Genomic DNA, 16,523 nt, shown 5'->3' with positions numbered 1-16,523 from the left:
AATGTTGATCATTAATACAATGGTAGCTGTTTTTCTTATGAAAGAAACATAAATTATACCATCTTGAGAAGCAGGTTGGTCAGATTCTGATAAGATTTCCTGAACTTGTCTCACTGTACTCTTGGCTTCCTCCAGCTCTTTCCAGATCAAAAACACATCTTCACAGACACCAGCCACTGCAAGAGAAATAATAAATAGAACTTCACATTTTTATACAATTTCAGCTTTTTGTAACTCCTCAATCACAACAAAGTCATTAGTATACCCAGAACTTGCCATATAACCTTGTTTTCTTGAGGTCCCGTTGCAATGACAAATGCTGTTCCCGGGCAGACTTCAAAAAAAAGACTCAAACCTGGCTCCAGGATATGAGAGGTGCTTAGCATATTGGAGCTAACCTCCAAAGTTGGCCACAGATTGTTCCCACAGAGGAAGCAAATACATTTTAACACTCTTGGAAAATAATAAGGAAAATCCACAATGAAATTCACTTGTTGCTCCTGGACTTCATTGCAAAACTTGGCTCGAAAGAGTAAACCCAGTTTTGACATTTGAAAGAGAAGACAGTTTTGACTCTTTCCACATCCTAAAGTACAAAATTAATTTTATTTAAACCTTCTTTCCCTGATGACTATCTAATTAAATTTTGCTAAAAATAAATTTAATTTCCTCCCAACAATCTTCAACAGTCATAAACAAATGTTACCAAAAAAAAATTACTACCTAGATATATTTTCAAAAATAATTAGAAAGATCCAAAACTGGAATTGAGACAAGGTTTTCTCAATTTCAACAGATATGTCTTTCTTGATGAAAATAATAAAAGACTTATTTATTTCATAAAATAAATTACTAAAATTGAGACACCTTGTATACCTAAGCAGTAGGATTGCTATTAAAAATGTGTTAAATTAAGTTACTCTCAGAGTTTAAACTGCAATATTGGACACTGCAGAGAAATCGTGTGCAGTGTTAGAGTAAAAATCTAAAAGAAGCTGAATAATCAGCTATCCTAACCACAAATACAAGTTACAAACTATTGCAGATCACAACCTATTAATGAATTGCACATAAAAATGCTGAACAAGGCAAACTATATCTTACCATCCAGTGGTTCAGCTAATATTCAGTGATGGTTCACTGTATGAAAGCAACATATGAAAATTTATCTACTAAAGCAGGTTGCCAGTTCTTTGATAAATTTTCTGAAAAAAATAATACCAATACTAGTACTAAAAATAATAAAATTATACAAATAATAACTCGATTTTAATTGTGAAATGCTTTCAGATTCCAACAAATATTTTGAATTGTGCTATTGTACACTGCCATCTCCTGGGACCTTCCTGCATTTCAAAACATCTGTTGCAGCCATTAGAACAAAGATCAACATTTCCTAAATCACAAAAAGCTTCAGTAAGGCAGATCATTCCACAACATAAAACACAAAAGGGAATTAAAAATCCCCCTCAGTCTGTAATCATTACCTGTTAAATTTAAGAAAAATATTCCCATCAAATATTTCAGAAAGAATTCTACTTTTATTTTGTAAGCAATCTCTCCCCAGAAATGAAAACACATGGATTCACACCACACATGAACATAGTTCTAACTTTAAGGCTGTTAAGAATGCAATTCCAGTGGTGCTGTCTCCAAATAAATCTGGATATCCTCCACAAGCTGTCAATTACTGTCATCCAGATTTAGTTTTATGAATATGTTAGCATTTTAAAATATTTTAAATAATTTGAAAATATTTAAAGAAATATTTAAAGAAACTTAACTACCTCTAAATCAATAACAATTATATCATTGTGTTGCTTCATTTCCTCTTAAGTTAATGATATGGACTCATCAGTTTTACAGGATTATTGTTACTGTCCCCATTAAGATAGGTGAGTTGAATTGGTATTACATGAGAAGATATTTTTTCCTCATTTAAGCTTGTAGCACAGCATGCCTTCCCAAAGCAAGCGTGCTCAATGTCACTTGCTACACAGGACAAATGCAGGCACCAAGAACTGCACATTGTAAAATTCCAGCTGCTTAAAACCTTTTTTCCAACAACATTTTTCCGGGATTCAACTGGGACAGAATCTTGCAAGCAGTGATATCCATAGCACTTTCTCTCTCTACACAGGAAGCTCAACTGCACCTCTGCCTCAGCCTCCTTTCCCCTGCAGCTAAGGAGTGGCCTGTGTCTTTCAAAATGGAACCCCCAAAATCAAAATCTACATGCAAAGCATAGCATCTTCTGGATGTGGCTCTCAGTTGTGGCCCATCCCTCAAAGCACATCTCTGGTAAATGACCAAGAAAGCATGAACCTCATTTTGTTTAAATTCCCTCTGCTCAACCTCAGATGTGCCATTTTTGGGGGACCACCAACCAAAGAAAGTCACCCCTCTGGAGGGTGCAGTTCACAACCACTCCAAGCCACTGTCTCTTGTACACATTCAGGTACCCATGTCCCAGGCATCATCTTGCCTTAAAAAATTACTTTATCCAGGGAGAGAAAGGGCACTCCTGGCTCCCCCTGCCATGAAGAACTTTCCCAGCTGCTCTGGGGGGCAGTGTAAGAGTCAGACCTCTGGGGACCCCCCCAGAGGTCATTCAAAACCCACCCCACTGCAATGGCAAGAGTGCGGCCACCAGTCACACACAAGGGGACTGGCCCGAACACCCTGCTGCACATGTCCAGCCTGGGCCAAGTGCAGTCAGTTTCCCTTGGTTCTCCCCAAAGCCATCCTGACCCTGCAGAGAACCTCACCCTGGGTAATGTTCCAGGAGTGCCCTGCCCGCAGGTAAAGGCGTTTCTGCTCTGCAGAAGGGAGGGCCTAGGAAAGAGGAAGAAGATGAGGAAGGTTGTGGGGAGAGCCTGTGGCAAGGGGCAGAAGCATTTTGCTGACTCCCACAAACTGAGAAGCAAGATGTTAGACCTAAGCAAAACCACAACCAGACTTGCACGTGTACATGGAAACTCATAACTGCCCTCATTTCCATTTCCCAGTTATTTGACTGGCAGACAATCTCAAAAGAAGCAGCTTTTCCACATGTACCTCCCCACAAACAAACTCACCCGGTTTTACAAGTCATTGTAACCAATCTGATTTCCGTACTGCTAATGAAGTAATCCTGCTTTGGAAAAAAAAAAAAAAAAAACCACAACCAAACAACCTACAAAATGTCCAAAATACCTACAATATCTTCGAAACAGGAAGCAAATACCAATACAAAAGCAAATCATGGAAAACAAAAGCATTTCTTAATTGTCTGAATATCTGACTTAAACCATGGAAGCAAGTAAATGCAAATATAATGAAATAAGGTCTGTCTGAAAATAAATGTGCTGGCAAGGGAAGGTGGGGAAATTGATTTTCTTCACTGCCAGTCCCTTTCTCAGCCTCCACGTGGCAGCAGAACACAGCAATATACCCTTAAGCATTGATTTTTAAAATCTCCACTTAGAGGGGGATGAATGAACGCACAAAGAAGTGTAAGAGGGTAGTCCACAGCTTTTACCTGCATACTTGCCAGGTCAAACAGCACTGAAACTCACTGCAGTCAAATCCTGCCCCTTTTCCACTGGGCAAATGGACAAAGCAAATGAACTTTGCATCCCATGTGGAATCACAAAACAACTATCTGCATCATTCTCTACACATTAGCAAAGAGATTTGCCAGGCCAAGGTTAGGCTGCTAAAACTAGACAAAGCACATGCAAGAAAAAAGCAGAGGCAATGATCTTTGCTACAGCTTCTAGGAAAAGTAGCCACTCTTCAGTCATTATTCTGGCTCTCCAAAGGGAGAGTTCAATCTTTCCCATGTCAGTGTACATAAACAGCGCAGAGTTCATTGACTTCAATATCATACAGGAGAATGATGCTCTTACGCTTTCCTTTTTTACACACAATAACCTGAAATATTCCCTATCATATTTCCCCACATGTGAAAAATCAAGCACATCTAAGGACAGAGCCTTATATTGCTCAGAAGGAGCAATTGGATTTATCACATCAGTAAAATCCTGATTTCAGTCCATTTGCATTTTCTCTACACTTGCCAGCTCATCTATTCCACCACACAGAAACCACTACACGGAAATTTACTGTTTCTCTGTCAGCCACCAAGGACCCTCTATTCATTTTAGGATCTAGTTCAAAGCACTGCTGCTTTTCACGCACTATGTAGCACTTATCACCCTGTTACTCCAAGCAGATGACACGAATGTGCCCTTTTTCAGAAAGACATCTTTTCTTCACAGCTTCCACCATTTCTTGCCTTCCTTGTCTTCGACTTCCAACTTAAATGTCACCTCCTTTCCACTTATAATTTTAACTACATAACAAGATTGCTTAATTCTACAGCTTTTTACAGATGAATAAACTGCACAAAGAATGTAGGCAGAAGTGATAACAGGAAAATTAGTGCTGGATGAGGAGATATAATCACATTGGTGAAATAAGGCTTTATGTAAAAGCATTTCTCTGCCAGAAGTAAATCTGAGGCTGCCAGCAAAAGGACCCTAATTCTTTAATGAGTTACACCTGTTTTGATCTTGAGCACCCACTCAAAATGAGTGTCAAAAAATTGTTAGTTTATCACACTTGCTTTCCAAATGTCTACTCAAGACGCAAAAGAGGGGAGAATTGAGCTCTTATCTAAAATTTTAAATAGTTCTGACTTGTTTTGTTAAGCAGATGAAAAGGAATCAACGTAAAGATATCCAGTATTTGCAAAATGCTGATATTCAGTGGATACCAGAAACTATCAGATGTCGCTAAAACAGCTTTTCCAGTCCATATAACATGGTTATGAGTTTCACCCTCCAGATGTTGCATTTGTGGCGCAAAAAGGAGCATAATCAAAATATTCCTGTGCCTCCTTTTAGTTTTTAGAAACACCACATTTGGAGGATTAAATCTCTGGTTCATTCTCTATTTATTTCCTTGCGTAGTTTATGCCACATATCCAAGAACCAGTTTCAGAGCCCATTAGTGAGTAACCGACACTTTTATTTTTATTGCCTTATTACTACGCCCTTGAAGGAGTCTCTGAAACGAGAAATCAGACATAGACCAGAATAATGTCTTCAATGTGTTTTCTTTTCTGAAAGGACTTAAGATTCTGCATATGACTGAAACACTCCAATTGGCTGCCAGTGATGTCACGGCTGTGCTTGTAATACCCAGTAAATGCAGAAAGCTAATTGTGTTCCTTTTTAATGTGTAAATTCTACTCCATAATAGCAATAAGACACAACTGACAATGCACTTCAAGGGGATTACTGCCCTTTTGAGTGATTAAAGCTATTCAGCCTTCAGCTTTAGAAACAGTGGTGAGGAAGTAATTTCAGTCATACAGGAGCTCTAGGCTCATCTATTGAAACAGGCTGACTGCCCCAGGGGAAGAGGGAGGCAGCTCCCCCCATGCACACCCCCAAATGTGGTACAGCAAGAAAGCACTCACAGCAGACTGAAGGCAATCATTATACTGCTCTGCATTAGTATGAAACGACAGCGTTTTGAAGCAGACTCTGCTGCTGGTTTCTAAACTCTGCATGGGTGAGCCATGAGTGTCCTTTCATGACTCAAAAAAGCAGGTGATACCTCACTTCTTTATTTCTGGCCCTCACAATGGCTCTTTCTCTTGTGCTGTTATAATCATGATCCTAGTGAAGGATAGATTAGTATGCAAGAAACTTGATTACAACCCAAATATGGGCCACTCAGTCCAAGACTGACAAACAGCCTTACATGAGACACCAAATCCACCTTATGCCACACATTCCCTAACAGTGAGAAGAGGATAACACTGTTCTACCTTTGGGGCAACACTAATGCCCCCAGCACAAAGGGAGAGAAGGGGGTAGGTGTGTTGAGCCACGAGACTAAAGATGTCTTATGATTCTTGATGCCTAAAAGAAATATTTTTTTTAACTCTCCTGCTGAGAAAGACATCAGATTTGACACACAAAGCCTCACTTCATATCACAAGCCCCTCTCCTCCCACCCTGGCTGAAACCACAGTCCAGTCCCCCACTGAACACTTACCCAGAGGAAGTAGCACTGTGACTAATATGAAACACATTGAGCTTTCTGCCCAGCTCCACCCACCAGTGAAACTGTTTATTTTGGTATTTTTTCTATCAATCCTCCCACCACCACTTTGCATTGCCTTCTCTATGGTCACTTTACTGTGCTTTTTGCCTTTGTGATAAATTCTTGCGACAAGCAAGCAAGCCTCATGTTGATTTAATCCCCTTATATTACCAATGAAATTGGCCTATATTGATGTTGGCTGTTCTATCAAATGGTCTGCCACACTATTCCTCTTCCTTTTAACCATTTCTCCATACATTTCCACAAGGTCACTGGCATAAGCACACCATTCTTTATATTCCTAAATAAATTATCTTCTCCCTTTTTTTTCATTTTTCTTTCATTCTCACATGTGCATCCTCTACTCTCTTCATTTCTCTCTTTTCCTTGCCCTCTCCTTCCCACACAGAGAATTTCCATTTCCAGAGCAGTCCTGTCCTCACCCCACCCACACCTACAGGTTTCCTCTGATTTTACATTCATCAAGTTCCTAAACTACACTTCTATTCTGACATGTTGCTGATAATATCAGTGTAATCTTGGGATTTATATTGTCTACCTAGTGGCCTTCTCCCTTTCACTTTTCCAGAGTTCAAAATTAATCCTTTTCCATCCTCTTCATATTTTAGTGCAGGTCCAGTAGCATCTCTGCAGTTATTCTTCTCAGCAAAAGCATGGAATCTGTAATACAAAATGAGTTTCAACCAGTACACAAAACACATAAATATTTCTCTAATTTTAAAGAGGTGTTTTTCAAACACACAACTACAGAATCATATCTAAAGCTTCCACTACAATAAGATTATATTAATTAAGATTAGTATTTTCAAGCTTTTTATATACATTTATGTACTTTCTGAAGTCTTCTCATGTAGAATATTCTTTCTTTTTGATATTACTAACTGCAAAGCACCTTACTCTTCAATTTCCTGGAAATCTATTTTTAATTAATGCTTTTAAGAGGCTGAGCAGGCATGTAGTTTGAGATGTCTGAGATGACACTAACACCTTTTTATCAGATTATCCTCCCAGTTGAAAGCCTAGCAGGAACATTTATTTCATTATGGACATACAAATCAGGATGACATGCAGACTTTATTTATCCTCATTGTCAAAACAGAGAAGCTCTCAGAGCAGGAAAAAGATGCATTTCTAAAACAGAAGTACACTAGAAACAGGTTCAAGGCATGAAAAGCCCATGAACTTGGCTGTTCCTGTGGGAAAGCTGACTTAAACTTATATACAGTTGTTGGGCAATCATCCACCTGCAAGTTATTAACAGGCCCTGTAAGTCTGCACAAAAGCTAGACTCATGCAAAAAGATGACAGTGAAAATAGTATCAAACAAAAAAATTCCTCTTAGCTCCCTGCCACAACCCTTTTTGTCTCTGTCTATACCATACAAGAAACACTCACTTTCCTTTAATAAAGAAGGTAAAAACACTGCCAAAAGAAAATGAGGAATAGTGACTGGCAATGTATCTGGTACCGGAAAGGTACCATGCTTCCAAATGACCACAATCATTTTAAACACATATCAGACCAGAGCAAACATAACACTCTCCCAGTCTTGTTTTTGGCAGACGCTCCCATCTCCTAAAAGCTATTTCTAAACACAGATGGCTATAAAAGAGCTAAGCAGCTGCCATCTTACCAATTGCTCTGCTGTCATTTGGGAGATTTCTACTGTTGGAGGGCTTCCCACTCTTGCACAAACAACAGTGAAACAGAAAAAGCTAGCAGCAATTTCACAAGTCTGAAACTGTATGGTGACTTCTGTTAAGCAGAGAAACACCTACTGACTCCTACTGCCTTCTTGCTGTTGAGCATGAGTTTGGTCTTGTGGGTTTTGTATTTGTTCATTTGTTTTCCTTATTTTGATAACAGAATCAAGATTTAAGTCGTCTTATCCATTTATACTAAAGGCTGATTCTTACCACATGGCTGATTCCCAGGATAAAGCAGACAACAAGCCATGTGGAATATATTAATTTCCACCAACCATCCCAAAAGGATGCTAGAGAGCATGTTACAGAACTGCTTTTCCACACAACCAGGCTTGAAGAATAACACCCCATCATTTTACTGTTATTTCATGAGCTGTTCATTTCAGACAGACATCTCCTTTTCAGTACTTGTCTCTATGGCACTTGACCCAACAAAACTCTAGTTCTTTTTCTGGTGCTTGTGGATAGGAATGTAATGCTTTGTACTAATGTACAAAGGAACACAATAAAAACTTATTTCAGTTTACGTTGTGACGATTTCCCCCGAACAGTTTTTTTTCAGACTTCAAGAGAGAGGCAGATGGCAAGTGATTTTGGGCATAAAAAGGGAATAGCCTTTCTGCAAGCCAGTGAGAACATATGCAGAAAAAAAATGGACTGTTTAAGTAGGGCCTGCATACTGGTCATATATCTTAAGACTTTCCATATCCCCAGATCACTTACTGAATGGCTTTGTCTCATTTTCCTCATGAATTATACTCAGGTATGTCCCAATATCACTTCTAACAGCAAAGAACTTCATGAATACTGTCATCTTTACTGTCCTTCTTTGTCATACCTGCCAGAGGCCAAGTGGCTCAACTCCTTCAGAAAAATAATAGTTTCATCTTCCCTAGCATTGAAAGACACCATGTTGACTGGACAGGAGACATCTGAAATTTTCTCAAGGAGTAGCTGCTTTGTGTCCACTGGAATATCCCCCACAGCAAAGTAATAAACAGCTTCAACCTGTCATTAAACAGAAAAAAAGGTAATTGGAAGACACAGTTTTACATAAATGACTGATACTTACTCAAGCACTGTCCTGTCCTCAGTAGGAAAATTTGGTAAAACTGATGCATTACTTGGTCTATAAGATTTTCAGATCTTTGGTTCTTCCTCTCATTTATGCTAGTAATTCAAAGGAAGGCCACACAAAATTTCCTCAAGTGAGACAAGAACCTATCCCACAGTCCCTGGCTCTGATTCTGCCCAGTGCAAACCTCTTTCCACAGACATTATCTGAAGCCAAAGAGAGGAGTAAGGAAGGACAACTGCATCATTAGTCAGAAAAAGGCTCTGTGCCATATGTCACTTTTATCAAGAGACGTGCTGTGTTGGTGCCTTGCCAGCGCTGAAAAGTAGGGACTTTATACCAGACATAGTTTTACTGGCAGCATGTATTCTGGGGTTAGGAAAGATGGCAATCAAGGGAGGTGAGGGAGGTGATTTTCCTGTTGTGCTCTGCACTAGTGCAACCTCACTTTGAATATTGTGTGCGGTTATGGTCACAATATAAGAAAGACACTAAACTATTGGAGAGCATCCAAGAGACAGCAACAAAGATGGGTCTTGACAGAAGCTGTATGAGGAGTGTCTGAGGTCACCTGGTCTGTTCAGCCTGGAGAAAAGGAGACTGAGGGGAGACCTCATGGCAGTCTACAACTTCCTCATGAGTGGAAGAGGAGGGGTAGGCATTGATTTCTTCTCTGTGATGACCAGTGAGGAAATGGCACGAAGCTGTGTGAGGGAAAGTTTAGGCTGGATATTAGAAAAATTTTTACACAGATGGTGGTTGGGCATTGGAACAGTGGTCACAGCACCAAGCCTGCCAGAGTTTAAGAAGTGTTTGGATAACACTTTCACCACATGGTATGATTCTTGGGGATGGTCCTGTGCAGGGCCAGAAGCTGGGTTCAGTGATCCTGTGGGTGCTTTCCAACCTAGCATATTCTGTGATTCTGTGATTATTTGAATGCTATTGCTGGTATTTACAGATGATTTGTACTTTTTATACTTCCCAAGGCAGAGGGAGCTTGGCAGTTTTACTTTAACCACGTACACTTATATTCTGAAAATGTTATTACAAGAAGTGAGAGAAGCTGGAAAAATGTCCTTTAATTATTGCTTGAATATTACATTATAAGAGATTTTATGTTACCTGTGCTTATCCATGTAATGATCCTCATGGTGAGTATGTTTCTTGAATTTTCACCATCATTAAAAATAAATGTAATAAACAGCTATTCCGTGATGACTTTCAAGACAATATGTGCAGTATATCAGTTCTATATCATGGTACATACCGGCTGATAAATACCTGATAAATCATTGTTTAACTGAAAAAATACATTTGAATATACTCACCTCTGAGCCCAGTATGGAGTGGATCATCCTCAAAACTATGCTAAAGCACAGGGAAAATAAGAAGCCAACAAGGCTTCACTAAGGGCAAAGCATGCCTGACAATTTGGTGACCTTCTACACTGGAGCTACTGACCTCATCTACCTGGACTTCTATCAAGCATTTTACACTGCTCTGCACAACACCCTTGTCTCTAAATTGAAGAAACGTGGATTTGGTGGATGGACCACTCTGTGGATAAGGAACTGGCAGGATGTTGCACTCCAAGAGCTGGGGCAGACAGCTTAATATCCAAGTGGAATGTCCACGGTGCTCCTGAGGGGTCAGCATGGGGCGTGGCGCTTTTTAACATCTCTGTTGGTGACAAGAGCAGTGAGACTGACTGTCCCTTCAGCAAGTTTGCCAACACCACCAAGCTGTGTGGTATCTGATGCCTTGGGAGGAAGGGATGCCATCCAGAGGGACCTGGACAGCCCTGAGACATGGAACCGAGTGAATCTCATGAAGTACAAGGCCAAGTGAAAGTCCTGCTTCTGGGTAAGGGTAATCCCAAGTTCAAGCACAGGCTGGGTAGAGAATTGATTGAGAGCAGCTCTACAGAGAAGGATTTGAGGGTATTGGTTGATGAGAAGTTCAATATGACCCAGCAATGTGTGCTTGCATCCCAGAAATCCAACTGTACCCAAGGCTGCCTCAAAATCAGCATGACCAGCAAGGTAAGGTAGGTGTGTCTGCCCCTCTACTCTACACCCATGAAACGTTTCCTGGAGCATTGTGTTCAGCTCTGGGGCTCCCAACATCAGAAGACATGGATTTGCTGGAGGGAGTCCAGAGGAGAGCCACAAAGATGATCACAAGGCTGGAGTACCTTTCCTATGAAGACAGACTGAGATAGTTGGGGCTGTTCAGCCAGAGAAGAGAAGGCTCTGGGGAGACCTCAAAGCACCTTCCAGGACCTAAAGGGGCCTGCATGAAAGCTGGAGAGGGACTTTCAAAAGGACAAGGAAGAATGGCCTTAAACTGAAGGATGGTAGATTTAGATTAGATGCAAGGAAGAAATTCTTCACTATGAGGGTGTAAGGCAGCAGGAACAACTGTCCAGAGAAGTTAGGAATGCCCCATCCCAGGAAGTGTTCAAGGCCAGGTTGAAGGGGACTTTGAGCTACCTGGTCTAGTGAAAGGTGTCCATGCCCATGGCAGGGGTGCGGGAACTAAACAGTGTTTAAGGTCCCTTCTAACTCAAACCATTCTGTGACTCTATGATTCTATGAATATGAATATTCTATATTTATGAATATGAATCCCACAAAAGACAACTGTTTGAGTCTGGGATGGCACTGAGGAAATGTCTCTGCACTCACATAATTTTATGTAGTAAAGCAATGTAGTATGCAAATTCAATATCACCTACAAGTGTGCTCATACATTTCCACTATTGCCCTGGATACTGATTTGTATTCCAGCTCCCTGAATAATTTCTGCATTTCAAGTGTCCTCCCTCATGGACCTTTTGGCACCTTCCTCAACACTGGAAGATGTCTCTCCCAAGTAGCCCAACCAATTTCAGGCTGGATCAGGCAAACCAATGAAGCAGCACCTTGCCATCTTGAACTTCTCTTGGATCTTGCAGAGGAGCCAGACACTCCATGCGGAAGACAGGAGCCATAGTTACAGATTCCACTTATTTGGGAGCAAGCAGGACCAGGTGTCCTAGCATCACTGATAATTCTAGATAAATACTAAAGGTAAAGAGATAATGAATGTATTTTATTAATGTACAAGATTATCAAAATACTTACTACCTTTAGAAAAATGTGGCCAGAAACAACAAGAATGAACTCTTGCACCTGTCTTTTAGTTCAGTTTTACAAAGTTCCCTGTCTGTCTCCTCCAGCTAAAAAGCTATCTGAACCTGCACAAAGGTCTCCCAGATGAGACCCAGTCCTTGGACAACACCATGTTCCTACTGCTTTTGTTGAAGAGGCTCCTGGCCCAGAGGTATGCATGCACATTTGCACAATCATTTTTCCGTGTTCCTTCAGATTCACATCTTCTCTCCCTCCCCTCTAAGACTGCCATTAATTCATAAACTTGATATTCAACAAGAATAGAAATTTTCACACTTTCTTCAAGGGATTCTCTGCCTGCCTCTGCAACTTTCAAAATGCTGACATTTATTGGGAATAGCTGAAAAAAAAAACAACCCCCACTCGAAAATTTTTAAAAATTATGAACCATAGATTATGAACCACTCTACTTAACCACAAACCCAGCAATGACATACCACAAAGGAAATGTTCCTCATAAGCTAGTGGGGAAATGTTAAAACCTTTCAAGTGAGTCCTTCATATTTTGAAATTGTAATTTATACATTTAAACTAGCAAACAAACTTCATGTAAGAACAGAAAGGAGAACAACATGAACAGATCTTCAGAGTCTTGATCTTGGTGGGGAGGTGTTTTAGATAAGTGATCCACACTTCATGGAGTGGCATGTGTACAGAACTGGAGGCAGTTGTGGCAGGTAGAGCTCAAAGGATTGCAACATTACAGCAGACTGATCTTGAGCTTGGGATTTACAGGTCATAAGGAAAGGACATCTAAGGAATCACCACATATAGAAAGAAAAGACCAGCTGAAGAAATGACAAGAAGAGCCATGTCCAGGAAAAAAAAAACAAACAACTGTTGTTTTGGAACAACTTCTGTGGATGAAGCCAGTTCTTAGGAATGAGTTATTCATGACTGCTCAGTAAGTAGACAAGTTTTCTCTAGGACTGGATGGGGTATCCCCCATCTGCACTACAGTGAACATTGCTCTTAAATGAACTGTCAGTTATGAACGATAATGACTCTGTTTAGGAGCAATTGAAATTTGTTTCATGTTGAGTACCTGCCACACTAGACTCCCTCAGATTGCCTACTGGCCCACCAATATCTGGAAAAATAATAATACATGTTTCCTTGTCTGACAGATTTTAATTTCTGTTTATTCAAACAGAGACCCACCAGGTCCAACAAGACTTTTTTCATCCAAACAATGCTGAAATCTAAGTACAATATTTTAGTTACTCATCAGGAAATCAGTATTAATACTGCAAATTGAAAATGCTAATAAAATTTATGAAAACAGCATAAAAAGCATTCATTAAAAAATTTCACTGGCGAACAATTTGTTCTTTACTCAGTTCCTTTTTAATATTAATAAAGCAGGACCTTTCAAGACTCATCTGGATGAGAATCTAGCAGCATAAGGAAGCAGAACGTAACTCAAGCAAAATTTACCTTCTCCCTCAAACAATGTTCTAGAAAGAGATTTACATGAGTTAGGATTGGATCTGTGCACAGGGATGGATGTAAACAGCAGTGAAAACCAATGACTCTACTCCACAGACAGCAGGCCAAATTTTCCATTAAATTCAGGTGTTAGAGAACTAAAAGAACATATATTTTAAGGAAATGTAATAAAATATCTCTTTAAAGACACCAGTTTCAAGTTACTAGCTGAGATGATGGCATATATGTTTCATTTCTTGTTACTCTATTTTAGTGAACAAAGTAATAGGGCACTTTTAAAAATGAACAGCATTTAATTGCAGGAATAACTGTGCATGCTTTGTCTCTGTCTTGGAAGAAAGTCTAGCTATCACCTCGCTGATGAAAAAGGATTTATGTAGCCCTATCATAAGCTAATACTTCCATAAATCTCTGTACTCACTATTTTGAATTTTAAATATAACTTTTCATGAGCAAGCTGGATGCTAAACAAAATAAAAATGGTTTCCCTGCCTTCAGTAATGTTGATACTAGAAATTTTCTCATAAACCTGAAGCCCTGAAAAACTTATATGGCAAAGAAAGTGGAAAGGAAGATGCTTTCTCTTTCCCTTAATGACTGAATGTTATTTATTCTGGGTACCCCAGAAAAGAAAATAAACAAGTTTCTGCATTCAAAATACAGTACATTTACATAAAAAGACAATCATTAAGCATAGTATAGAGCTACACTTGAGGGGAAAAAAAATCCTTTCCAAATGCTGACATGAATATTTATCTTTGCAGCATTGATCAGGGCAAATCACAGCAGCCAGCCTAGCACTGAACACTCTTGGATTTACTTGGGCTTCTGAAAAGATGCATGAGCTTACCGCTTCATCAGCCATGGCCTCCAGCAGAGCTTCAGCAGAGCTGCTGTGGCTGACAGCTGTCATACGCTCCAGCTTCCAGAGCCATCCAACTGCAGACTTTACAGCACGCTCAGACACAGGAGTGCACTTCTGCTGCCACTTCGTGAGATCCTGAGCAGCCCTGAAAATGAGATTAACTATAAATCAGAAAGAGTGAGAATCATGCTGGCAGAACAAGAGAGTGGAGCTCTGCTATTGTTACAATTCTTTTATATTCTTAAATAAGAATTACAGTATACCACAGATACTAAATCTAGACTTGCAATAAAGGAAGCAGAGAAAAAATGAAACCATTAGAAAAATACTGTAATTTTACAAGGTGGTTTTTTTGACACAGCTGTTTCCAAAGTAGGATCAGAGGAGATAAAATCTTTTAAAAAGAGTTCCTGATTCATAACTCTTCTTATCATGAAAACTCAATCAGGTTTTTAAAGTATGGGCATGAAAAAGAAAAGTTTATTCCACAGGGCATGAAAAAGAAAAGTGTATTCCACAGGTCTTGTTCTACAACTTGCTCCATGATCTTGGTGCCAGAGCACTTTTTTTGGTAGTACAGCTGAACTTTACCTAGCCACCAAAAACAAAATTTATGATGCTAGGCCTTTTGGTATTTTAATTGACAAAAGACTGTAGTCTTAATGGATGAACAGAAGTACAAAGCCAATCAGCAGTTTTGCCTGTGCACTTGTGCATAAAAAGGCAGAAAGGAACTATAAAACCAACTGGTTCCAGTATCTGTGATATTCCATCAAGAACTATTTTGAAGAGTTTCCTGCAAATCTAAAAGGCAAATATATTACCCAAGATTCTTTTAAAGTAGCAATTTATATGCTATATTGTCTTTTGTTTCCATCCTGCAAAAACAAACAAATTGATGAACATAATTATTGTTTCAATTTTGACTTGGCTTTGCAGTTCATTTTTAAAGAAAAAGTTTTCTGTTCTCAAAAACTATGGAATCTATCTGCTTTGGAAAATATCTTCTTTGGAAAATATCTACTTTTCCAACAGGTTGCCCTGAGAAGCTGTGAATTCTTCATTGTTCAAAGCCAGGCCGGACTGGGCTTTGAGGAACTGGGTCTAGTGGAAGATGTCCCTACCCGTGGCAGGGGGCTTGGAACTAGATGGTCTATAATGTCCCTTCCAACCCAAACCTTTCTGGGATTTTATTATTCTCCTTTTCAAATCTCAGTAATATCACAATCTAGAGAATTAAGATAGGGCACCTGAATCAAACCTGTGCCTGGGTAAAATAACATTAAGAATCACCATGTGTATGCAATGTAACTGCAAGTTAACATTGTGGAGCCAATTTAAAAATTATATTACCTAATTTGTGCATAATTTTTTTCCACTCATCTATCCAAACCAAACATTCAAACTCTCATGCATGCATGAGAATTTTTGCAGATAGGTAAAATATGAATAGCTACTTCTATTCTTCTAACTAAATGCAAATTAATTTATTCTTCTTAGGGAACAAGCGCTTGGAAACCTTCTTTTGTTATGGAAATCTACTATTGTTTCCTAGTGCTGCTACTGATTTCTGTGACCATGGAAATCTACAGAAACACAAAGGGCTATGCCTGTGCCTATGGCACTTGGAGAAGTGCACATTTAGCTGCAAGGCAGAAACCTGTAATGTCTAAAGACACAAGAATGCAATAGGTGGTCAGATAGCACCTCACTGTTTCACGAATACTGCAACATCTGAAGGGCATTACTGCTATTGCAAATCCTTCTGATTTTGTAGACGTGCCAATATGTGTGTTGTTACCCGTTATCTGTTCTTCAGGGTAACAGCAGCCTTCTGTTACATAGAAGTGGCAAGTTCAACATGGCTATGGGCGAAAATTGGTGGGAAATCTACAGATATTAGCATGACATGAACCATGATAATTTCCAGTACAGAAAGTCCCTTATCCAAACATGTATAACATGCAACTCCTTTTTATTCTACAGCAATGGGCTGACTCGGACTTCTTTGTCCAGCCTGGGGAGACCTGATTGTGGCCTTTCGGTACTTGAAGGGACTTAAAAGAAAAATGGGGAGAGTCTATTAATAGGGCCTGTAGCAATATGACAAGAGATGATGGTTTTACACCAAA

General features: G+C 39.5%; 1 protein-coding gene across 1 annotated transcript in view; it reads right to left on the bottom strand.

The window, feature by feature from the left end:
- Positions 1–16,523, bottom strand: part of VWA3B (von Willebrand factor A domain containing 3B) — a 60,438-nt gene that overhangs the window by 35,036 nt on the left and 8,879 nt on the right. Inside the window, exons 6-9 of the mRNA XM_058018245.1 lie at positions 14,377–14,536; positions 8,665–8,834; positions 6,659–6,780; positions 60–176 (exon numbers count right to left, since the gene is read on the bottom strand). Of these exons, the coding sequence (XP_057874228.1) occupies positions 60–176; positions 6,659–6,780; positions 8,665–8,834; positions 14,377–14,536 (569 nt within the window). The remainder of the gene's footprint in view (positions 1–59; positions 177–6,658; positions 6,781–8,664; positions 8,835–14,376; positions 14,537–16,523) is intronic.

This window comes from Melospiza georgiana, chromosome 2, assembly GCF_028018845.1.
Source record: "Melospiza georgiana isolate bMelGeo1 chromosome 2, bMelGeo1.pri, whole genome shotgun sequence".
Lineage (NCBI taxonomy): Eukaryota > Metazoa > Chordata > Aves > Passeriformes > Passerellidae > Melospiza > Melospiza georgiana.
This window is presented reverse-complemented; position numbering and strand designations above follow the sequence as displayed.